The sequence below is a fragment of the Elephas maximus genome, chromosome 7, assembly GCF_024166365.1.
Source record: "Elephas maximus indicus isolate mEleMax1 chromosome 7, mEleMax1 primary haplotype, whole genome shotgun sequence".
Taxonomy (NCBI): Eukaryota; Metazoa; Chordata; class Mammalia; order Proboscidea; family Elephantidae; genus Elephas; species Elephas maximus.
The window spans coordinates 35,873,847-35,899,436 of record NC_064825.1 but is presented as its reverse complement, the minus strand read 5'-3'; the positions used below and the strand labels follow the sequence as shown (position 1 = coordinate 35,899,436).

The following is a 25,590-nucleotide window of genomic DNA, read 5'->3' as shown; positions in this document are numbered from 1 at the left end:
TTGGAGGCATTCTTTAGGTATGTTTTTGATTAACGGACATTATAAATCTCTGCAGCTGGCCACATTTCTTCCTACCTCCGTGCCTTCTAATTCTCTATCTTGAATGTGCCTCTCTTTTAGCTATCCAAATTTGAGAGTTCCCCTCAAGTGTTCCCCTATCTTTTTAAAATCACCAGTGCTCATGGTGATACTTCTGAAGTGAGGGATGCTCAACAGCCCAAAGCAATGAAATCTGGATGCTTTCAATACTGGTCTTGTCTGAGTTTCTTTTTTTTTTTTTTTCCCTCTCCCTTCTCTTCTTACTTTACACAGTCTTTTGGGGACCCTAGTTCATGCTCATACTTCAGTTAGCTGAGTTTCAAACTACTTCACTCATTGATTTACTCACTCGTTTATTCATTAATCTCCTCACTCACCATTAATTTTTTACGTAGTAATTCATTCTTTTATTTCACTAACTGTTCCCATTTGTTCTTTCAGTCCCTCATTCTCCATCTATTCTTCGTTCATTCATTCATTCAACAAAACATTTGTTGGACACTGTTCTAGGTACTAGTTCACTAGTGTTCTAGAGCAGTGAACAAAACAAAAATACAGTAGTGAACAAAACAAAATCCTTGACCTCATGAGGCAAACAATAAACATATAAAAACAAATATCACATAATCCCAGGTGGTGATAACTGCAACAAAGGGCAATAAGAGAAGATACGGCCATTTCCTTACTCCACAGATCTTTGCTGAGTACCTACTGTGTGCTAGACACATTGTTAGATGTTTGGGACGTGGTGGTGAAGAAAATCCAGGCCCTCAGCCCTGAGAGAGCAATGCAGTGATTCCCATCCCTGGGAATCGAGATTTTTAAATGTTCCTTGGGCAATTCTGACATAGGCCACTGTTGAGAACCCTTAATTAAAAACCCACATATCCTATGCTAATTATTACATATCTCTGCGTATACTACTAACACCTCAGATTCCTTCTAATTGACCTCATCTCTAAAACCGTCTTATATGTTTCTTTTCTTCATTTCCTTGATTAGTTCTCACCAAATCTCACCTAACCTTCTGCTATAATGTCCTAATTGAACTGTGTGCCCCCATCCTCCACACAGTTGCCACAATGATTGTTCTAATAAGTAAATCTGATTAAAAAGTTAGTTATAGGATACTTATGGCTTAGAGGGAGCCCTGGTGGTTCGGTGGTTAAGAGTTTGGTTGCTAACCAAAAAGTTGGCAGTTTGAATCCGCCAGCTGCTCCTTGGAAACTCTCTGGAACAGTTCTACTCTGTCCTATAGGGTTACTGTGAGTCAGAATAGACTTGACGGCAACAGGTTTGATTTTTGTGGCTTAGACGAAAAAGTTCAGCCTCTTGGCCAACATTTAAGGCTCTTCACGATTTGGAGTTCCAGCCTCCTCTTTCAACATAATTGGCCACCACTCATGCAGCACATCAACCATACGCGACCACTTCCAGGTCCCCAACATGCCAAGCCCTACCATACTCCCATGCTATCCCTTCTGCCTGTACTGCTCTCTCCACCATGTCTACCTAACATAATCATTTCATTCTTCAATAACTGCTTCTAATATGACTATCTCCAGAAGCTTCCCTGGCACCTCTTCCCCTCTACCCCAGAAACAATCAATGTTGCTGCTCTGTTTCCATAGCTTTTTAAATACATTTGTCATACTGTATCATAATTTATGATTCTACTTGCCAGCCCCTTCTCCAAACAATGAGTTCCTCAAAGATAGGGACCATATCTTGCCACCTTTGAATTTCTAGTTACCATCTTGTACAATAAATACTCAATAAATGTTGACTGACTTCATAGCCTTAAAAACCCTATGACACACAGTTCTACTCTGCCATGTATGGGGTTACCATAAGTCAGAACTGACTCCATTGCAACTGGCTATCAGTGACTTGATACAAAATTTTAATATCTGTATTTGGTTGCATTTCATTCTGACAGGTACTTACCTAGGTTTTGGGGGCCACTCACCACCTTTTAGGTTCCCAGGTGGCAGAAATGGCTCGCACTCAACTACTAATGTAGAGGCTGGCGGTTTGAACCCACCCAGTTGTACTGTGGAAAAGGCCTGGCGATCTGCCTCCATGAAGGTTACAAGCAGGAAAGAAAACCTATGGAGCAGTTTTACTCTGTCACATGGGGTCACCATGAGTCAGAATTAACTTGAGGGTAAGGGGTTACCACCTTTTGAACACCCTTTCTATGTCTGATGAATTTCTCCTAGTATGAGTCCTGCTTACCCAAGGTCCAAAAAACCCAGTGCCATCGCGTCGATTCCGACTCATAGCGACCCTATAAGACAGAGTAGAACTGCCCCATAGAGTTTCCAAGGAGCGTCTGGTGGATTTGAACTACTGACCCTTTGGTTAGCAGCTTACCCAAGGCAGAAACCCTAAAAGCACTTTCCCAGTTTCTCTTATAGCAAGGGTGCAAATAGGTGAACTAGCATCAACCAATGGGCCTAGTTTGTAGGAGAAACTGTTTTGGAAGAGAACAATGAGAGCAAGTAGGTGCCTCAGAGAATCCACTTTCTGACAAAAATGACAGCGGAGGCTTCCGACTCCACAGTGGTGGAGGTTCTGGCATCCAGTGTCCAGCATTAGCAGCGCTCGCTGTGATGGGGGAACAGCTATGGGATCTTCCTGTTACAGTTGGGGTGGATACAGTGCCTATATACCAAGAATTTTTTTTACAGTAAAAAATAAAGTACAGGTATCTAATGTAATTGTTCATTAGATATATGCACTCCTGAAAATAAAAGGATTTAATCTGGAAAAAAAAAAAAGTGTTGACTGATTGAATGAATGAATGAAAAATGGATAAGTGACTCTACAGAATGAACTACTCTACTGGGTGTCAGCAAGACATTAAATCACTGTTTTTAATCAATTGCATACAAGGACATTTAAACACTTTATTTCCAATGAACAGCCCTGAGCAAATGTAGCCAATCTGTGGACTAACGGTTCCATCCTCACCATTCATGCCTATTTCTCTTCTCTTTGTTTCTCTTTTTACACCTCCTCTCATTCTTACATTGCCTTTCTTCTGGTCTTCCTTTATAACTCTTCTGCCTATGGCTCAGGCCTGCCAACAGTATTCCCTGATACTTGAAACAAAAGCAGTCACTGACTTCATCTTAGGGACTGATGACATTTATTACTACTAGGGCTGGTTCATACGTAGTCAGCATAGGCTGCCAACTTCTTAGTGTGATGTCAGGGCACTGAGAAGCCCACTGCCCCAATATGTAACCCTCTTCCCACCTTAGAACTTGCTTCCTTTGGTTACAGCTGGCAGCCTAAGGGGTAGTGAGAAACCCTAAATTTGTAGCCAGCAAGTCAGAGTGAGGGGGCACCTTGGTTACCTCCAAGCTTGCAGCTGGTATCAGAGGTTCTGGGCAGATTTAGCAGTCTGGAGGACTATGACCTGTGATCAGAGATCTAACCTAGCTCTGGTGGTTAGCATCAGAGGAAGAAATGCTGTATGTATAGCTGACTGGGAGCTGAATTGAATAGATTTGGATTAGAATTGAATTCCTTCAATTTAGCTGGTGTCAGAGAAGTAGAATAGATTGCACTGATTATAGATTAATTGATACCTTTACAGGATTAATCTGTGATGGATTAGAAATTTTTTAAAAACTCAAACGGTCTATCATCACAAACAGCTTGAAAAGCACTGGTCTAGCCAACACTGTTCAGGTAAAAATCAGTAACCACAACTAGAATTGTGAGTATTCGAAGTTTTCCCTCTGCCTCTCTAGAGGGAACCTTGTTCTCTGCTCATCAAACTCCTCTTTGCTTCCTCGTACCACAGGTACAAACAAAGGTGAGCTCAGAAAGAGCGCATGTAGTTATCAATGCTTGAGTACATGCTGGGTACCCACAGTGTTTCGATTCTTTTAATTCTATGGACAGGACCCCAAAGAATTGTGCCCATAGCAGAAAGAAGGGCCTTGACACAGAGCCTATTAGAAAAACTCCTTCAGAATCTGCAGTATCCAGTCATTGCTGGCTCACACTCCCCAACTCCTGACTCCTGGCTAAGAAAATATTGACAGGCATTGAGTCACTCTATTGAAATTCACTTAGCCTAAAAGTACTGGCCTCAAGATATACTTAAAACACCCAGTTCACAAAGGTTAAAGTATAAGTGAGAAGCCCTGTAGGAACTTGATACCAGTAAAGCAGTAGTTTCTGACATGGAAAGGAGGAAGTGAAAAAGCTCTCCTTCTACAGCCCCACAGTTCTAATTATAATGCCACCTGAAAATCGCCAATTTTCTTTTGCCTGAAAAGTGCTAAGTGGTTCCCACACCTCATTTCATTTAATCTCTCAGTATCCTGGCAAGGCAACCCTGTTATGATTTGCAGATGAGACCCAAAAGACTTGTCTGAGGTCACACAGGGAATGCAGAAAACAACATAGATATGAATTGTGGAAGCTATATTATTATTAGGCCCAAACTGAGGAAGAGTGGCAGAGTATCCCACAGCTCACATGGGGTCGGGCTGTGAAGACACTGGAGCTTCTGACCCTCAGGACCTTTGAGGTAGTATGAGTTCCTGGGAGAAGGATGGGGAGTCTGACCCAGATAAAACTGTGTAATGAGTCAAGTTTGTTTCTGATGCCCCTAAATCACCTTCTTTCCCCTTCTTCAGCTGATCAGTGCTCTCGTGCCCCGCAACCTCCTATAAAACCTGACTCTTAGGAGCTACTCTCAGCTTCTTGGTGGTGAATCTAAGTGACTGTGTTCCCTCTCCCAGGGTTTCTAATATTTAAGGTCTCATCTTTCCCTATTTTAGGAAGGCCTTCATCCCATTTGAGGAACTGCAGGCAGCTAGTGAGGTAGGGTGCTTTGCACACCCTTCCATGGACCTCCTGAAATATCTGTGTATATTTAAGAGCCCATGTTCCCATTTACTGAGCACTTACAGGGGAGTTTATGTATTCATTAGCTAATTATATTCTCAATAATTCTGCTAACAACCTATTATTATTCCCATTTTACAGCTGGGAAAATAAAGGCCCAAGAATTTAAGTCATAACTAGCAAAAGGTCACAGTATCAATTGGTGGCTACTGTTAAGGTGTTCTAACCTCTAGCCAACTTGGCTACTACAGACGTAATAGAACATTACAACTAGTGCCAAAGGGGAAACAGCCTACCAGCCATGGGAAACAAAGTAATCTCTTCTCCAATAGGGAAATGGGTACCTTCATAGAGTCAGTATTCCATTATCCATGTGATATAACTCTACTCATACTTGACTCTGAAATGCCTATTGGTACCTATATTATACACCCTTCTCCTCACCTGAAAACTATGTTGGAAACATCCCTGTTCCCCGGTGGCCTCGGCTTTGGACCCTGACTCAGTGGCCATGCCATCAGTAAATTCATTGACTTCACTGCCATCAGAGACTCTGGGGTTAAAAATCTGGTTCCCAAGCTTGAGTTTCTTCCATTGCACTAGACTATGGCAATTTGATCATCATTCATCTCTTCTCAGTAATGACTTACTCCCCTATATTTGTTTTGGAGTACCCTTTCATTCTACTCTAAGGGGAAATCCTTAGTACAAACAAAAAAATACCTGTTGCTGCTACTAGAAGAAATCATTGCTTAACATTTTAATTTTATTTAAAATTCATATTTATTAGAAATCCTGGAAACTAGGAAAGGGTACTACTCAGCTTTTTTCCCCATGAGGGGAAATTTTTTTTGTATACCACCCCCTTCCCGATGCCAGGGAGAAGAGTCTGGCATTTGTACTCATAGCCCGCCATTTTGACCATTCAGCACACCAAGCAATCATTTCTACCTACAGCAGTTTTCCCCACAATCTCCGTCTTACCTTGGACTTGCTGGTGCTGCATCTTCTTCTGGCTCTTCTATAACACCAGCTAGCTCTGGGGGAAGGAAAGCATCTTTGTTGACATTATTCACCCAGCTTTCCTTTGCCCCTTTTGCTCTGTCCTTACTCTGCTCAGCTGAAACAGGAAACAATAAAGACAGGAAGGTTATCTCTCACCTCTGTGACCTACAACTCTCTTATCTTCTCTTATCACTGAAAGCCCAAACCTGAGCCTCAGGCCTGCCCTGAGTGCCAAGGTAATCACTAATGACTTTGAGTACTTGGGATCAGTATTATATCTGCAAGAGAAGTCAGTACATTCCTATGGTGATGTTGTTGTTGTTACCACTGAGTTGATTCTGACTCATGGTGACCCCATACGTGTGGAGCAAAACCACTCCATAAGGTTTTGAGGCTATAATCTTTCGGAAGCAGACCACCAGGCCTGTCTTCTGGGTGGGTTCAAACTGCCAAATTTTTGGCTAGCAGCAGAGTGCTTAACTGTTTGCACCACCAGGGGAACCTCCCATGATGCTGGCCACCCCCAAGCAGAGTCTCCCGAGAGAATGGGTGTCCCTTCAAATGTGCAGATAACCCCAGAAACCACTAAGGCAAAATTACGTTATCAATTTGACCTGAATTGGGATCAGGACCAAATGTGCATGGCTAGTGGCCACTCAGTGTAGGGACACCTCATTGAGATCATCATTAACAAACATTTTCTAAACATCTACGGTGTGTCCAACACAATGCAGGCAGGGTGCTGGGGTACGAAGGTGAACAAAACACTTCGGGTCTGAATGGCCCTCTCCACTGCCTCCTCCTCCATGGAGTCTCTACACATCCAAATCCTACATACTCCTCCATACCCAGCTCAGATGCCAGTGCCCCTATAAAACCTCTGTCCCATCCCTTCAAGAAACAGCCTCTTTTGCCTCTGAATACCCGGGACTCTTTACCTGAACCCCTCAGAAAGTTAACACCAACTGAGTAAAGACTGGGTGCCAGGCACTGTGCTGAGCTCTTTGCATGCATTATCATACGAAAACCAAAAACCAAACTCCTTGCTGTCCAGTAGATTCCGACTCATAGTAACCCTATACGACAGAACAGAACTGCCCCATAGGGTTTCCAAGAAGCACCTGCTGGTGGATTCAAACTGCTGACCTTTTGGTTAGCAGCTACAGCTCTTAACCACTACACCACCAGGGTTTCCATTTTATCATATGAAGTAGGAGCCATTTTCCAAGTTTACAGATTTGGAAATTGAGGATCAAAGAGTTCAAGAAACTTGCCTAAGGCCACACAGCCAGTAAATGCCAGGAATACTTTTCATCAGTGTTAAGAGGATGAAAGAATACTAAACCCATTGCCTTCAAGTTGATTCTGACTCACTGCACCCCTAAAGGACAGAACAGAACTGTCCCACAGGGTTTCCAAGGAGTGCCTAGTGCATTTGAACTGCCAACCTTTTCATTAGCAGCCATAGCTCTTAACCACTATGCCACTCCCACCCCCCCCAAAAAGGGCTCTCAATTTCTAGATACTCACATTCCAGGGTAATGTCCCCCATAAGACTCTTTATGCAAAATCTTAAGTTTCTTCAATGGCAAAATGGAGTTAACAGTCCTAATCTGGACTCCTCAAGATTTCTGAAGGTCTGGATGATTTTGAAAAGCAAAAGGGGTGCAAGCAATGCCACTGTACACACTAAGTAGTCAATTCTTACCTGCACGGGAGTGTGACTCTGAGTCAGAGAAGCTGAAATTCCAGCTCTGCCATTTGCCGACTATATGACCTTAGGCAAGTTACTTAACTTCTCCGAGCTTTATATACCCGATATAAGGATAATAAGAACCATAAAAGGTTGCTGTGACTATTAGAAACAATACAGAGTGAGAGCCTAACATATATTAGATACTCAGAAGATAACTATTTTCCTTATTGACTACAGGCTAGATGATAGAGGCTGTTCACAGAGTAATAGGTTATACTGACTAGTTCAGAGTTTGAAGGTACACAGTAAATGTTAATAAACTCAAAATTATTCTCAACAAGCCTTCAGAATATTGTCTCTAAAGTAACTTAAATTATGTACTTGGTTGACTAAAGAAGTACCAGATGTCAAGGTCATTGAATGGGGAGACTGATCTCTTTCTAAGCCCTTCATCCTATCCAGAAAAAACGGCTCTGAATCTTCAGAGTTAAAAGCCAAAGAAAGAAGAGGTGGCAGGTCCCTTATAAGTCCCAATTATCTATGCTATTCCATCTCATCCATTTCAAGAGGTGGCATATGATCAGGAACCTATGGTACTGAAGGAAGAAGTCCAAGCTGCTCTGAAGGCATTGGCGAAAAACAAGGCTCTAGGAATTGATGGAATATCAATTGAGATATTTCAACAAACAGATGCAGTGCTGGAGGTGCTCACTCCTCTATGCCAAGAACTATGGAAGACAGCTTCCTGGCCAACTGACCAGAAGACATCCATATTTATGCCTATTCCCAAGAAAGATGATCCAACCAAATGTGAAAATTATAGAACAATATCATTAATATCACACGCAAGCAAAATTTTGCTGAAGATCATTCAAAAACGGCTGCAGCAGTATATTGACAGGGAACTGCCAGAAATTCAGGCCGGTTTCAGAAGAGGACATGGAACCAGGGATATCACTGCTGGAGTCAGATGGATCCTGGCTGAAAGCAGAGAATACCACAAGGATGTTCACCTGTTTTTTATTGACTATGCAAAGGCATTCGACTGTGTGGATCATAACAAACTATGGATAACACTGCGAAGAATGGGAATTCCACAACAATTGTGCTCATGAGGAACCTTTACATAAATCAAGAGGCAGTTGTTCAGACAGAACAAGAGGACACTGATTGGTTTAAAGTCGGGAAAGGTGTGCATCAGGGTTGTATTCTTTCACCATAACTATTCAATCTGTATGCTGAACAAATAATCTGAGAAGCTGGACCACATGAAGAAGAACGGGGCATCAGGATTGCAGGAAGACTCATTAACAACCTGCGTTATGCAGATGACACAACCTTGCTTGCTGAAAGTGAAGAGGACTTGAAGCACTTACTAATGAAGATCAAAGACCACAGCCTTCAGTATGGATTACACCTCAATATAAAGAAAACAAAAATCCTCACAACTGGACCAATAAGCAACATCATGATAAACGGAGAAAAGACTGAAGTTGTGGAGGATTTCATTTTACTTGGATCCACAATCAACCGTCATGGAAGCAGTAGTCAAGAAATCAAAAGACGCATTGCATTGGGTAAATCTGCTGCAAAGGACCTCTTCCAAGTGTTGAAGAGCAAAGATGTCACCCTGAAGACTAAGGTGCGCCTGACCCAAGCCATGGTATTTTCAATAACATCATATGCATGTGAAAGCTGGACAATGAATAAGGAAGACTGAAGAAGAGTTGACGCCTTTGAATTGTGGTGTTGGCAAAGAATATTGAATATACCATGGACTGCCAAAAGAACGAACAAATCTGTCTTGGAAGAAGTACAACCAGAATGCTCCTTAGAAGCAAGGATGGCAAGACTGCATCTTACATACTTTGGACATGTTGTCAGGAGGGATCAGTCCCTGGAGAAGGACATCATGCTTGGCAGAGTACAGGGTCAGTGGAAAAGAGGAAGACCCTCAACGAGGTGGACTGACACAGTGGCTGCAACAATGAGCTCAAGCATAACAACAATTGTAAGGATGGCGCAGGACCGGGCAGTGTTTTGTTCTGTTGTGCACAGGGTCGCTATGAGTCAGAACCGACTCGACAGCACCTAACAACAACAACAACATCCCATCGCAACATAGTTCCTACAGCCCTCTACACCACACCGCCATCATCCATCCGAATCCAGGGCAAAAGGAGTTTGAGCAGAGGGCCATGCATCACGCAAGGCATACCTCCATATGATTTCCCTCAGCAGATTTCAGAATATTTCTGACACCCTTCTTTCTCTTGATTCTCCCTTCCCAAACAAATGCTGGCTCAAAATGTACTAGTCAAATCAACTCACCTGCTACCTGGAGCCTCTTCTTTCTCATGGATGCTCTGATAATATCTGCACCGTGGATTTTGTCTCTGTGCCTTTTTGCCTTGGCTTCATAAAACCATTGACCACTCATATTCTTCAGCTGTTGGTCATCCTTAACTTTTTCAGGCAAATGTCTACAAAAGGGAAGAGTATTACTTCACTGAGAACCCACAGTAAATAAATGAGCTCACTGTGACAATGCATTACGAAATCTGTAAACATACAGGTGAAATGAAGCTCTCACTATTTTAGAAGATCCCACAAACCTCTCAGATGACGAATAAATGTATGTTCCCTTTTGACTGAAAGGTTAGTGAAGTCAGGGCCAACACATTTTTTTTAATTCAAAGATGTAGTTCATGATCCCCAGACGATGTCTGAAATTTCTTAGAAGATTCACTTTTTGGCTGCAGTCTTCTGTGTCCACTGTTTTAAATGCAAATACCCCAGAGAAGGATGACATGTGAAGCTTCCCTAAGCCTTGGTTTCTTTATCTGTAAAAAAGGGTGAATAGTAACCTGCCTTTGAGATTGCTATGAAGATTAGTTACTGCATAAAAACAGCCATCTACACTGTATCTGACACCTAATAAACACTCACTGAATAACTGGTGGGTAGTTATCAGCTCATCAATCCTTTCTCCCAATTTAGGTGATGTAAGTTTATCAGAGACTTTCTGAAAGCCAATGGGGGTGGGGGAACAGTGTTAAGGAAAGGACATGATTACCTTGGTGTTTTGGGGAAAAGAAGACAGAAAAGGCAGGCAGGAATCAGGGAAAACCAAATTCAAGGAGGGGCATGTAGGTGGAGGCAAGTTCCATTTGTTCAGATGCTGCTTTTAAGGGTTCCACAATCATTCGTGTTCACTGAAAAGCTAAAACCTAAAGAACAAGCCAAATATTGCCCTCCTAATAACCTCTCTGGAAACCCTGGTGGCGCAGTGGTTAATAGCTATGGCTGCTAACCAAAAAAGGCTGGCAGTTCAAATCCACCAGGCACTCCTTGGGAGCCATATGGGGCAGTTCTACTCTGTCCTATAGGGTTGCTATGAATTGGCATAGGCTCGACAGCAAAAAGTTTGTTTGTTTTTGAACAGCTCCCTGGTGGTACAGTGGTTAAGAGCTTTGGCTGCTAATCAGAGGGTCAGCAGTTTGAATCTACCAGCCGCTCCTTGGAAACCCTATGGGGAGGGGGGTTCTATAGACCTGTCCTATAGGGTTGTTATGAGTTGGAATCGACTTGAAGGCATTGGGTTTATTTTTTTTTTAACACTTCCCTAATTTGTACTGGCTGGGAAAACATTGTTCTAATTGACAAGTCTTTTAACCTCTGCATTTCTATATCTGTCTCAATAAAATGAGAATAGCAATATCTTTCTTTTTTTACTCAGAGATGTACTTAGAATAAAGTGGCATAAAAGCCTTAAGGAGACTTTGAACTCTTGGAAGATAACATGCTACATAAATCCAAGAGGGTTTTAGGGTCGTCATCGAAGCTAACAGGCATATTTCCTAAGTAGCAAGTTTCAGTGTGTTAGCCAGGGACTGTGAGTGGGCCAAGGCGGTAGCAGGGCTGTGTGCGAGGGCTGCACACAGGCATACCTTGGAGTGGGGAAAACAGACATGCAGTTTCCCCGGGTTTAGCAGTGATGTCTCATCTTTCACAAGCATGCCTGGAAAGTGCCTTTCTACCCAGAGTCCAACTCTTTGCTTGAACTTCCTCCCCTCTGCCAAACATGTCTAATCACTACCCTTAACCATGCAGTTGTCACTATAGCCCATCACCAAATCCTGACGGGGACAGCGTTATCACTTCATGGCTCTGAGTCACCAGAGAGGTCATGTTCCTTGTTAAACGTTTCTAATGGTTTCTACCGCCTAAGGCTTTCTTTCAGCGGAGTAAATAATCTCTGCTGGGCTGGTGGGATGGGGGTTTTGCCTTCTCCCAAAAAGCCTGAGTTTGAGTTTAGTTCCAGAAGAGAGGCTTCTTCTACCTCTCTCTGGCTAGACCATGAGCCCCTGGAGGCAGGGTCTGTACTCAATACATCTTTGCATCTCTATTGTTATTAATTGCAGTAAAGTTGGCTCCAACCCACGGCAACCCCATGTACAACAGAATGAAACATTGCTTGGTCCTATGCCATCTTTCTAATCATTGGTATGCTCAAGTCCATTTGTGATGCTGCACATTTTGAGTGCCTTCCAGTCAAGGGGGCTCATCTCCCAGCTCTACATTGGACAATATTCTGTTGAGGCCCACAGGATTTTCACTGGCTAATTTTCAGAAGTAGATTGCCAGGCCTTTCTTTTAAGTCTGGCTTAGTCTGGAAACTCCACTGAAACCTGTCTACCATGGGTGACCCTGCTGGTATTTGAAATACTGATAGAATAGCTTCCAGCATCATAGTAACATGCAAACCATCACAGTATGACAAACTGACAGACAGGTGGTGGTTGCATCTCCAGTGTCTGGAAAACAGCGGGTATTTATTTATTCTGTGATTGCAGAGTGGAAGGAATATCATATGAGACCCCTGACCGCCTGGCTTCAGGCAACCTTTCAGATTCATTTTCCAGCACTTAGCCCTTCCCTGCCACTTGCAAGCACACCAGACTTCTCACTTCTCCAAACTGCTCTTTCATGTCTCCACAAGCCTATAGATGCTAGAAGTAGGAAGGTGTGGCAGCAAGACTATGGACTTTGGAATCTCCCAAAACCGGGTTCAAATCCCAGTTCTGACCTTTCCTAGGTGTGTGCTTTTTGGCAGGAGACTGAATCCCCCTAAGCTTCAGTCTCCCAACTTGCAAAGATGAGGCAAATAAGACCTACTCTACAGGGCTTCTGTGATGATTAAATGAGGTGTTTACCTGAAAGTACCTAATAGTGCTTGGATCTTGTTAAGAGGCCAACAAAAGTGAATCTTTTGGGATGTGTTTCCCACACTTCTCTGTCCAGCACATTGCTCCTCATTCTTCAAAATTCAGCTCAAGCATCACCTCGTCAGTGAAGCCTTCCCTAACTCACAAGGGCGGAGTTCAGCTTGCCCTTCTTCATGATTCCGTAACACTTCCACAGCACTTACCACACTGTATTCCAATGATCTATTTACACATCTGTTTTTCCCACTAATGTGTGAACAATGCAAACTCCTTGAAGGTGACTACGCCTTAGTCACCTTTGTAACTCCAGCACCTAGCACAGAGCCTGGCACAGAGCAGATACCCAATAACTGTTTGTTGAGTGAATAAATCAATGAACAAATAAACACTCAGCAGCCACCCCAATCTGAGTCAGGCAAGAGATAAAAAAGACCCTGTCCCTGCTGGGGTTAAGTGAACAATACCCCACCACGATGGTAGTACTTTTCTCCTCATAAGCCAGGACATACTCATTTATCAAGCCAACAGGAAAAAGTATCATCAAATATGATGCCTGTCATTATCTTATTGGAAAAAACCACAAACCCTCATAGCATAACAATTCTCAATTCCTCTTCATGAGATCATTCATGTATGTATGTAATCAACTGAAAGATACTTTGTAGTGGTCCTTGTGCAACTCTTGATCTGCTCTTGCCTAAATGACTGCCTGCAAGCCCCTGATCACATTAAATTTTCAACGCACACTGAGCACAAAGCACACGTTATGTGAGTCAGACTCACTGAAAAACATGGCCCCTGAAGAGGCTGGTAGCCATTATAGTAAAAAACTGAGGTTGGGCTTCTGGCTTATTTCTTTTACAGCGGCAAAAGAACGAGACATACTTTCAGAATTTAATAAGTACTTCCTGGAAACCCTGGTGGCGTAGTGGTTAAGTGCTATGGCTGTGTCTTAGTCATTTACTAGATGCTATAACAGAAATACCACAAGTGGATGGTTTTAACAAAGAGAAATTTATTTTCTCACAGTCTAGTAGGTTACAAGTCCAAATTCAGGGCGTCGCTCCAGGGGAAGGCTTTCTCTCTTTGTCGGTTCTGGAGGGAGGTCCTTGTTCTCAATCTTCCCCGGGTTAAGGAGCTTCTGAGGCACAGGGACCTTGTGTCCAAAGGACATGCTCTGTTCCTGGTGCTGCTTTCTTGGTGGTAGGAGGTTCCCAACTCTCTGCTTGCTTCACTTTCCTTTTATCTCTTGAGAGATAAAATGCGGTGCAGGCCACATCCAAGGGAAAGGTGACCTGAGTGAGGATGCTGTTACAATCCCACCCTAATCCTCTCAACATAAAATTACAATCACAAAATGGAGGACAACCACACAATATTGGGAATCACGGCCTAACAAAGTTGACATATATGTTGGGGGAGGGGGCGGGACACTATTCAATCCATGGCAGCTGTTAACCTAAAAAGAAGGCAGTTCGAATCCACCAGGTGCTCCTTGAAAACTCTGTGGGGCAGTTCTACTCTGCCCTATAGGGTCACTAAGAGTCGGAATCGACTTAATGGCAATGGGCTTGGGCTTTTTTTTTTTTTTTTTTTTTTTAATGCACTTCCTAACGTGATTATCATTGCTAGGTTTAATAAGTCAAATTATTTTCCTTTTCTTATCTTAGTCATTTGGAATATTTTATAAAAGAATCTATATGGGTGACATCAAAATTCAAGTTTACTAAAGACGTACCCTGAAAAGAAAAATCTCACCATCTGGCTGATGCAGGTGAAATCTTCTCTGTCTACCAGTGCACGTTGATCTCTCATTTTTCCCAAATGCTAATCACATCAACCAAACTACCATTTCATTCTCTAATTGTCATACCATGTAGTTGAAGTGGGACTCACACTTTTTATTCCTTATCACCTTCTCCATTGTGATCAGGAGAAAGCTGAATACAGAGAAAATGCTCAATCAGCACCCATTGGCTGGTGGGCAGAAGTGAAGGCAGAAGAAGAGCTGTCCTGCTGGCCATCCAGGCAGAAGGATGCCGCTCACCGCCCTCCCCCCCAATCCTTCAGCTAATACTTACAAAGCATCTGCTTTGTACTGAGCCACATGCTTGGTATTTAACATGCATCATCTCATTTAATCTTACAATCTTACCATGACGTACAAAGGATTTCATTAACTGCAGATGACGGCCCTCTTGCCTCCTCTAGATGTTAAAAGCCATATCTAACCCCTATGTGGTTATTTGTGCATTCATTAATTCACTAATTCCCTATCACATACTAAGTATATGCTAAGAATTGTGCATAAAAAATTCGATCTATAGCCATAACTGCCAAAATCAACCCCTGTGGTGTAGGGAGACCGTGAGCACTTACTTACAGAGGAAAAGCAGTGTGGCCCTCCATCCTGGCTTCAACACTTTCCCTGGTACCTACCCCCTTTTTCCTCTTGTGCTTATACATGCACTCTCCAGCTTCCAGCTATTCAAGTTATATTAAGTAAAGGTCTAACATCAGAGGCAGGAACTGGTTGTTACTATCTCTTCAGTTTTGGATAAAAAGTATCAACAGGCTGGCCAAGGAGGTTGATTGGTCCAGTCTCCCCATGCTTACTTTATAGATAAAACAATAGAAGCCCAGAGAAGTTAAGTAATTTGCAAAAGGTCACACAGAGCTGGGACTGGAAGTCAGCCTGACTTCTGGCCAGTGCTCTTCCACTACCCCATTCTGTCCCAGAAAGCCAAACACGACTTTGGTTTCTAAGATGGCTATACTTCACTCTTTCTACCAAGTGATTTGACCTTTGGTGGAGAATCTGAAAACCAAGACATGTAAAAATGAAATAAGCTGCAAATGTTCCTTACAGAGGAGACACACATCTCTTACACTGTGGACACAGCATAAATCCCAACAATCTGCTGAGGCAGTGCAGTGTGTGGAAAATACACAGGCTTTGGAGTTTGATAAGCAGAGCTTTTATTCTTGCAAGGCACTTACCCTTTTCAACCTTATTTCCTCATTTGTTCAGTGGGTTCAGCTACACTGTTACAAAGATGAAATGGGGAAAATGTATGTGAAGCTCCATGTACAATGTAGTCATTTAACAAATGTTGGTTCCTTTCCTTTTTACAGAAAACACCACCAAAGGCCCTGGAAAGCAGTTCTTCAATGACAACTGCCTTTATTGAAAAGAAACTAGGTCTTAAGGAAGCAGCTGAGAATCATAAGATGTGGTCACTGTTGAGATGGTATCTACTGCAAGAACACCCATCACTGAAATGTGGCTGTGTGTAGGGGGGTGGGGAGGTGATGGTGGTGTGCAGATGCACATATGCAGCGATTTCCTGCTGGCAGTGTGAAGCCAAACACAGGAAACACCACCTCTAAAGTGTGTCATTTTCAAACCATAAAAGACTAAAATAATACATGTGTAAGTATATGGTAGTGTTTCTTTAAAAAAAAAGAGGGCGAGACAGAATTCACCCTGATGTCTGCTTCACTGCTGGCCTGTGAACTGTCTCCACCTGGTAGGCAGGGAAGCTGGGTAAAGATGTATAATCTTAACTGAGCACAGCACTTGTGGCTATCCGTAGAGAAAGGCATGAAAGACAGCTGTGGAGACAACAGTGACCTAGAGCTGTTATCTTCTCATCCATACCTGAGAGACACCACGGTGGATATTTCCCCGGATTCAAATCCGTTCTACCACCAACAGGTAGAGTAATTTGGGAACTAATCTCTTCCCCTATATAAGACTCATTTTTCTCATCCGTGAAATCACGATGGAGGTAGCAAATAGAGGACATCATCTCCAAAGTGTCTTGAATGAGCCTGGATGTGAACAATTCAGGGCACTGGATATATCAGGAACTGCACACAGATTTCAGTTGGGATGCCAAATCTCATCTGCAGCCATCCTGAAAAGGATTCTCAGGCACTGTCTGGCTTAGTGGGAAACAGTGCTATAAACCATCAGTGATGTCTTCATGGCCATGGGAAGTTTATACTCCAAAGTCCACAAATGTTCTTTTGAAAGGACAGTCTGAATTTTAGTGGTAGGTTTACCTTTCTAATGATGTTTTCCTTTGACTAATATTATAAGTATATAATTTGTATTTCTAAGTCACATGCCAACTAGAAGGACACTGGGGTAGGCAATGTAAAATCATTTTAGGGAAACAAAACTGAGATTTTATATTCACAATCAATAATCCATTCAGTGGATAAAGCGGACTAGGACCATATTTCAGTCATTCCAGAATTCCCTTCACATAACTGTCTGGAACAGTTTCCTGTACTTAATAGGCACTCAGTTAAATTTCACTGCATTAAATAATTGAGAGTTTTAGGAATAATTCCCTCCTTAGGAATCAGACTACTAATCAGAGTGTCTGCTTATGACTACTAGTAACTTGTAGATAGAGGCATAGGTGAGGTGGTAAATAAGGGTCTTTAATTAAAAGGAATCCATCCCCTATTATTTGCCAAGAAAATTAAGTTATTTTACTTAATTCTAATTTTTATTCTTTGAGTTTGGTATTATGGACATTATCCTTCTCTGAATTGAGGCTCAGAGAGGTTCAGTAACTTGCCCAAAGACCCCCAGTACATTAGTGTTGGGGATGGGATTCAAACTCATGTCAGTCTGACTCCAAGGTCTGTAGAGGGGCGTTCTTTCAAACCCTCACTGTTCGTTTCTAAAAGAACAGCAACAGCACGGGGCTGCAGAAAAAGCAATGGACCTATAACATTTCCTATCTTAGCTTTGGCATTGACTAGCTGTGTGACCTTGGGCAAGTTACTTCACCTCTATGGGTCTTGCCTTCTTCATCTGTAAAATAACTCATATAGACCAAAAAAGTCTCCTCTCCAGAGCTATCAGTCTATAACTCAGATGACAGAGTCAAAAACAAACAGTTGTGGAGATGGCAAAGGGGGCGACAAACAAAAACCCATGGAGTAGCATTTTCGGAGACTGGAGACCCAATTCTGGTTCCACCAGCCCAGGAGCAGAACAACCTCAGAACCATCCCCACAAGTCCCTCCTGTCCTAAAGCAAAGAGGGAGTCACAGGAAGACCCCTCTTGTGTAGAGCAGCCCATGGGCTGGGCCTTTGTTAGTGTCCATAGGCTACAGGCCTCAAGCCCTTCTGCCCCCACCCCCCTGCCCCCCACTTGGTTCACGCCATCACTCCTCCCCAGCCCAAGGGTCCTGGAAGTGCTCGTGGCCAAACTGGGATGAAGTACTTGCTGCCTACAAAGTCCTATAGGGAGAGATAGTTGGTGGCAGACAAGGCTCGACTGACCAATTTTTCACCACCCCAAGCCTTCTTCCTATCAGTTCACAAAAGCAGAAAAACAAGGGCAGCAGCAGGAGTACCCTCAGAAAAGGAAGGAGAGTCTGCAAAACCACCACTATGAAGGGACTCTGCATTTTTGCCGCAGCTGTAGACTGGCTGGTGCCAGAGGCTACACACTCACACCCCTTACAGGGCCCAGTTCCAGGCAGGACTTTGCATTTTGAGGATATTTTCATCAACGACTACAAGTGCCTCCATTCTACTTACACAGAATCACAGCAGTACATGGAAGACTTGGCAACCTGGAATGCCAGGGGCTAAGAAAATAGAGGAGCAGGGGTGAGGGAATCATCTTAACTGTACCCTGGGTAGATGAGAGAGAGAATTGCAGATCTTCTGTAACTCCTTGCAAGTGAGAGGAGTCAAAGGCACTGGCAGCTCCCCAGGCTGCATATGTCTTCTTTCACAGTAAAAGACACATCGTCCCCATGTCCTGAGAGAGCAACAGAAATTGAGTGGAATCCCAGCTCCACTGTTTTCCTTCTAAGACTCTCCATCTCCTCTTCTTAGATAAAAGAATTCCTATCTCCCACTACACTTTAAGAGTCAATTAAGGGGGCTGTCTCGTTGGGAGTGGGGAGCAATTGGGAGTATGTAGTGGAGTATATGTTAGTTTTTGTGTGAGAGACTGATTTGATTTGTAAACTTTCACTTAAAGCACAATAAAATTTTTTTAAAAAGTCAATTAGTATTATCTCTGTGCTGCCCCCACCCCCCTTATTTCTAAAATAGGTATTAACGATCCCTGCCTTACCAATTCTCGGGGTTGCTGTGAGGAACCTAAGAGGATAATATTCATGAAACGGTTTCATAAACTGTGAATGGGTAAAGATCAGTGATCCAAGAGATCTGATGGCTGCATTAGTCTAAATCCTTCACCTTGCCTGCCGAAACTGCTCAAGGCATGTTGCTTGCTGAGAGTGGCGACAGGGCCACATCCAGGTGCACGGAGCACTGCAGGTGACCTTCAGGGAAGAACATGATGGGTGAGAAATCCTGTTTTCATTATTTCCAACACCTATAGCCACCATCTGTCACCATCACTGCTCAGTGTCTGTGATGGTTATGGTTGTGTGTCAACTTGGTGGGGCCATGATTCTCAGTGATTTGGCAGTTACGATGTAGTTTGGCAGTCATATGATGCTGTGATCACTTCCATGATGAGATTTGATATAATGTAATCACCTCCATGATGGAATCTGCTGTGAGTAGCCAATCAGTTGAAAGGGAGTTTCCTTGGGTGTGTGGCCTGCATCTAATGTAAGTAGACATTCTGGCAAGCCTTGTGGGCTTTTTCTCACTCTGGATCCTACAGCTTGCTCCCGTTCGTCTGACCTCTGGTTCTCAGGACTTGAGCTAGCAACTTACCTGTGATCTTGCCTGCTGATCGTGGGATTCATTGATCTTTGAAGCCTGTGAGCAAGAGCCTTTCTCTCCGACCTGCTGATCTTGGGTTCATCAGCCCCTGCGGCTACATGAATCAGGAGGAGCCTCTATCCTGACCCACAGATTTTGGATGTTCCAGCCTCTACAACCACGTGAGCCATTTCCTTGATATAAACCTCTCTGTATGTATACTGGAGCCTGGTTGCACAGTAGTTAAGACCTCAGGCTGCTAACCAAAAGGTCAGCAGTTCAAATCCGCCAGCCAATCCTTGGAAACCTTATGGGGTAGTTCTACTCTGTCCCATAGGATTGCTGTGACTTGGAATTGACTCGACAGCAACAAGTTTCGTTTTTTTTTTTTTTTTTGGTCTCTATATATTTATACACTTTACTGGTTTTGCATCTCTAGAGAATCCAGCCTAAGACAGTGTCCTACCTTGCACCAAGACAGCCACATACTTTTCCATGGCCAGGTGCCAGGATGGCCTGTCTGCTGTTGTTTCTCAGGGAGAGGAGGAAGGTTTAGTGAACGAGTACCTGAAGATTTGGGCGAGTCACCTACCCTGTCAAAATCATCAACTTCCTCACACCTCCACCAACCACACAAGAGTATATCAGCTCAGCAGAAATAATGGGAATATAAATAAATTCTTTGAAACTTGTTAAGCACTATCTACGAGTTATTAAATACTATGCAAATAAATTCACTATTCATGATCCATGTATACCAAGAAATAAGAACATGGCTTAAGATTCTTTTTTGTACCTCCTGGGATTAAAAAAAAAAAAAAATTTTTTTTTCTTTTTTTTATAGGGATCACAAAAATAATACAACTAACTTAGATTCAGGAAGTCTTTCACCACCTTCAGAGCCCAAGATCACACAGGTGGTAAATGGCACGGCCTGGTCTTCTGCTTTTTCTACAACGAAGGGAACGGAAAGTGGTGGAATTGTTGACATTGAACATTTCCGAGTAAGAACAATGTGTCAAAGTGCCACTCCTTTTGTGGGACTCAAATCAAAAGAAAAATCGGCTTGCTTCAGAGAGTATTTTTAACTTTGATTTTCAAACCAATTCAAACATTTCTGAAAATATGCAGGTTCAAATATGAGGTGCTTTTCATTTTTTTTTTTCAATTTATTTTCTTTCAAAATGTTCAGCAATGCAAAATATCTCTAATTTGGTTCATGACTCAGTAAAAAAAGTTTATATATGCACATATATAGATATATGTATGTGATTGTGTATATTTCATTTTTAACTCAGTGCTTCAAGAAATTAGTTAGGTTTAGGTTTTTAATCAAGGCCTCATTTCTGGCAGAAGTCCTATGGGATAAATTAAAAGACATCAAGGAGGAAAAGTGCTGTCCAGGAAGTAGACCTAAAATTGGAACCATAAATTCAGGCTCCAAGTCAGAAGTGCCACTTATGGTTTAACAAAAAAAATACCCCATCTTCTTACAGCCCGCCTCCTTCTTCCCTCGTGCACAAGGACCTAACTGGTCCCTTACCTGACTCTCTCTTCTTCCGCTCTCTTCAGGGCAGCATCCCGCTGCAGAACCTTCATGATGGCCTCTTGTTCCTCCTCCGTCAAGAAGCTTAAGTCGATCATTTTGAAAAGTGTCACAAAAGAGTAACGAATCTGGTTTAAAATTCTCAAAGTTTAGCAACTAATACGGCAGACAGGGTGATTAAAAGGTACAAAAACAAAATGAAATATCTTGTTTAGTTCTCCAGCAAGAGTCTTGTTTTGGCTCAGCGCAAGCTTTGGGTGGCTGACAGCAAAATCCAAAGCACCCTTTTCCTGTAAGGAAGTAGTAGTCCAACGGAAGATGTGGAGAAAAAGCTCTCAGAAGGACGCTGCATTCCTTCTCAGTCAGGTCACTTGTTCCTACGGTGGCATTCCCACTCACACTCCTTTTCTGGACCAGTATTAGATCCCATGTATTCTCCCTCTGCCCTTGTGGTCAACTTGATGAGAGGCAGCAGCACCTGGGCATCACCTGCATGGGAAATCAGGAGAGAGCAAACACCAGACAGTGAGGGGCAGTTCCTATAGCCATTGCTCATTGTTACAAGATTTAAAATATGCCCGGGGGAAAAAACGACCATGTGAGATGGTCTCTGAGATCAGGGAAACCAGTTCTGCCAGCTTCCTGAGCAAATGGCAAATGGGTCATGAAACACGCTTCAACCCAATTCCAGACCGCCAAGATGGAGAGCACGTAAAAATGCCTGTCAATGTTTAACGATCCACCTGAGAGGAGGGTGGTTGCAAAAAGAAACTGGTTCTCTCTCTCTGTAATCACCTGGGAACGCTAGGCTAAAAAGCCATGCTAAAGGTCAGTAGGACCAGGGGGACATGATTCCAGTTGTCAAGTGATTGTGGGTTAAGAAACTAGAAATGAAATTTCACAAATGCTCACTTCTTCACAAGTAGGAACGTTCCACTGGAGTATATTTGTGCTCTGTAATGACAGGAGTACTGGTATTAGGTAGAAGGAGTTTGCACAATAGTGGGAATTTTTATTCTCTACCAAATCCCACTTCTAACCTTTGCTGGGCCTGGAGCAACCTACCAAGCTTGTCTTGCTTCATTTCTGAGGAGAAAGAACACTTACTGGTGTGGATATATAAACTAGGGGAAAGGAGGAGAGAATTTTAAAACACCTGCCATCCAATGTGAGCATTTTTAGCAGGATCACAGGTGAAATCCTATTTTCTTTGAGGCATCTTAAACCAATATGCAATGAGGAGGTGAGACCTGAAAACTGCTATAGCCGGAAGGGACTTCAGAGACTTACCTACTCCAGGGGTGGGCCCCTTTAGCAACAAATACACTGCTACACATACAGTAGATACTAAAAAACATGTGTTTAGTAAATTTTAAAGCAGCTCCACTCAAGAAGAATATAAAGTACGTAAACTAGTGAAATTTTAATGAATTATTTCCTTGCTTTTGGTAAGACAGAACTACTGGGAAGTACCTCCTCTACCACTTGCTAACTGTAAGCCCTTAGGCAAGTTATCTATCTCTATGGGACTCAATTTTCTCATTTGTACTTACTTGAAAGTAAGGTTGTGAGGATTAAATGAAATAAAGAATGTGAAACAGCACATATTTTGCATCTTATACCAAAAACAGTCACTAAAAACCATATTCCTTTAGTTTCCAAATCTACCCATCTCTAGCCTCATCCTAGCTTTCTTTCTGAATTCACACTTTTGTTCTATCCAGTTGAGTAAGATTGCACTTCTTTTCTCTTTTGTATTATGCCTCTTTGTGATCTCCCCCATGAAGTTCAGGCTCTGATGACCCTTTTACAATCTTTCAGTAGCTCTCTGCATATTACCCACAGCGAAATCTCAAATAAATATTGCTAAGAATATTACTTCATTCTCTTTTTTAAATTTGCATGCCTTGAAAATGTTATTGCCTGCTTGTTCATCTCAAAAACTATTCATTTTTCAAGACATGTCAGTTACCACCTCCAGAAGGCCTTCCCTAACCGCCTTAAACCAAAAACCAAACCCACTGCTCTTAAGTCAATTCCAACTCACAGTGACCCTATAGGAAGAGTAGAACTTCCCCATAGGGTTTCCAAGATTGTAATTTTAACGGAAGCAGACTATCGTATCTTTCTCTCACAGAGCAGTGGGTGAGTTCAAAACTGCTGACCTTTCAGTTAGCAGCCGAGCATTTAACCACTGTGCCACTTAGGCAAAGTTAAATGCTGTGTGGTAAATTAGATTATTATTCCTAATTCTTTTCTCCTTCCCTGTAATACAACTATGGAAATACAGTAAGCACCAGAATAAGTAAGAATATTGGGCTTGGCCATATAACTTGCTTTGGCCAGAGGGTCCTGAGGTGGGAGTGTCTGCTGTGTTCAAGAAATACCGTGGTACACCAGAGTGTGCCAGGAGGAAAATGAGAGGCCAGGAGATGAGAGAAAACACAGTATTAGACTGTATAAGGCTGTCTGTATAAGTCACTGTGAGGTGTCTGCCTTTTACTCTAAATGAGATGGAACAGCACAAAGGAACCCAACACCAAAGCCATGAGTTGGTACTGACTCATAGCAACCCCATAGGGTTTCCAAGGCTGTAAACCTCTATGGAAACAACTGCCACGTCTTTCTCCCCAGAAGCCACTGGTGGTTTCGAACTGCTGACCTTTCGGTTAGTAGTCCATCAGTTTAACCACTGCACCACCAGGGCTCCTTAGAGAGAGCAGGAAAAAAGAGACATGAATAAACATTTTCTAGGCACCTCCTACATGCCTGGAGCCTTATTTACATCATCTCATAGAATCCTCCCAAAGATACTTTCAGGGAGTTATTTTATTACCTGTGTTTCTCAAATGAGGAGAATGAGGCTCAGGGAGGTTCAAGAACTTGCTCAAACTCTCCAAGCTCATGTGCGACAGTGCTGGCATTTGCCAATAGCTTCATCGGAACAAGCCACCCTTAATGTTGTCATCTCTTTTAATTTTCTTCTCCACACAGATTCCTCAAATCAGGAAAGCAGAAGAAAACTGCCTGTGGACCCTTATTCTCTGCTTAAGCATAAAAGAATTACTGGCCCACAGCTGGCAGTCAGCATGAGGGCCTCAGTGCTAAACTGCGAGGGATGAGTTTTGGGACAGGGATCCCTGAGTGTTCACAGAAGTAGTAGCTTCCTCAGGTGAGCAGAAAGTTTTTGGGTTCATCCCTGCCATGTACCCTCTTCATGTTGCCAACTAATTTTTCTCAAACTCAGATCTTACCAAGCCATATTACTAGGCTTAAAACTGTCCACGGACTTCCTATTTATTGTCCATTGGCTAAAGCTCAAAATCTTTAACATGACCATAAGACTCCACGTGAGCTAGCACTGCTTTCCTCTCCATGCTGTTTCCCTCAGGCTACAGCCATACTGAATTTTTTCAGTTCCTTCTGCCTTCGGGCCTTTGCCTATGCTGTTCCTTCCTCCTGAAACACCCCTTCTTTGAATAATATCTCTTGGGTTTCAAGTGAGATGTCACTTACTGCACAGCAGCCTACCCTAACCATTCACGGCCAGGTTAGATGTCCCTCCTGTACATCCTTGATCACAGTGCTTGTCACACTGTCTTGGGTTCCCTACTTACTCATCTTTGTCCCCCACTGGTCTATGAGCAAGGCCTGGGTCTCAGAGTGCTTTGTATTCCCCAGTGCCTGCCACTGTGCCTGACATCTACTAGGTACTGTATTTTTTTTCTATTGTAATTTTCTTTCTTTATTGTACTTTAGATGAAGGTTTACAAAACTAGTTTCTCTTTAAACAGTTAGTATACATATTGTTTTGTGACACTGGTTAACAGCCCCATGACAAGTCAACACTCTCCCTTTCCAACCTTGGGTTCCCTATTACCAGCTTTTCTCTCCCCTCCTGCCTTCTAGTCCTTACCCCAGGGCTGGTGTGCTCCTTTAGTCTTGTTTTATGGGGCCATGCACTCTTTGGCTGAAGGGTGAACCTCAGGAGTGATTTCATTACTGAGCTAAAAGGGTGTCCGGGGGCCATACTCTCAGGGTCTCTCCAGACTCTGTTAGCCAGAAAGTCTGGTCTTTCTTTTTGCATTAAAATTTTGTTCTGCATTTTTCTCCAACTCTGTCTGGGACCCTCTGTTGTGATCCCTGTCAGAGCAGTCAGTGGTGGTAGCCTGGCACCACCTAGTTGTACTGGACTCAGTCTGGTGGAGACTGTGGTAGATGTGGTCCAACAGTCCTTTGGACTAATATTTCCCTTGTATCTTTAGTTTTCTTCATTCTTCCTTGCTCCTGAAGGGGTGAGACCAGTGGAGTATACTACATAGCCGCTCATAGCCTTTTAAGACCCCAGACGCTACTCACCACAGTAGAGTGTAGAACATTTTCTTTATAAATTATGTTATGCTCGATGTTCCCCGAGATCATGGTCCCCGCAGCTCTCAGCCCAGCAATTTGGTCCCTCAGGTAGTTTGGATCTATCTGTGGAGCT

The 25,590-nt window shown here is 42.9% G+C and overlaps 1 protein-coding gene across 15 annotated transcripts in view; it reads right to left on the bottom strand.

Moving 5' to 3' along the window:
* Positions 1 to 25,590, bottom strand: part of SYTL2 (synaptotagmin like 2) — a 133,318-nt gene that overhangs the window by 62,160 nt on the left and 45,568 nt on the right. For 10 of the 15 annotated variants that reach the window (XM_049891064.1, XM_049891066.1, XM_049891065.1 and 7 more), the window contains exons 2-4: positions 21,102 to 21,593; positions 9,944 to 10,095; positions 5,896 to 6,031 (exon numbers count right to left, since the gene is read on the bottom strand). In XM_049891064.1, the coding sequence (XP_049747021.1) occupies positions 5,896 to 6,031; positions 9,944 to 10,095; positions 21,102 to 21,202 (389 nt within the window). In that variant the 5' untranslated portion in view covers positions 21,203 to 21,593. The remainder of the gene's footprint in view (positions 1 to 5,895; positions 6,032 to 9,943; positions 10,096 to 21,101; positions 21,594 to 25,590) is intronic. The other 5 variants (XM_049891072.1, XM_049891073.1, XM_049891076.1 and 2 more) reach the window with 1 other exon arrangement.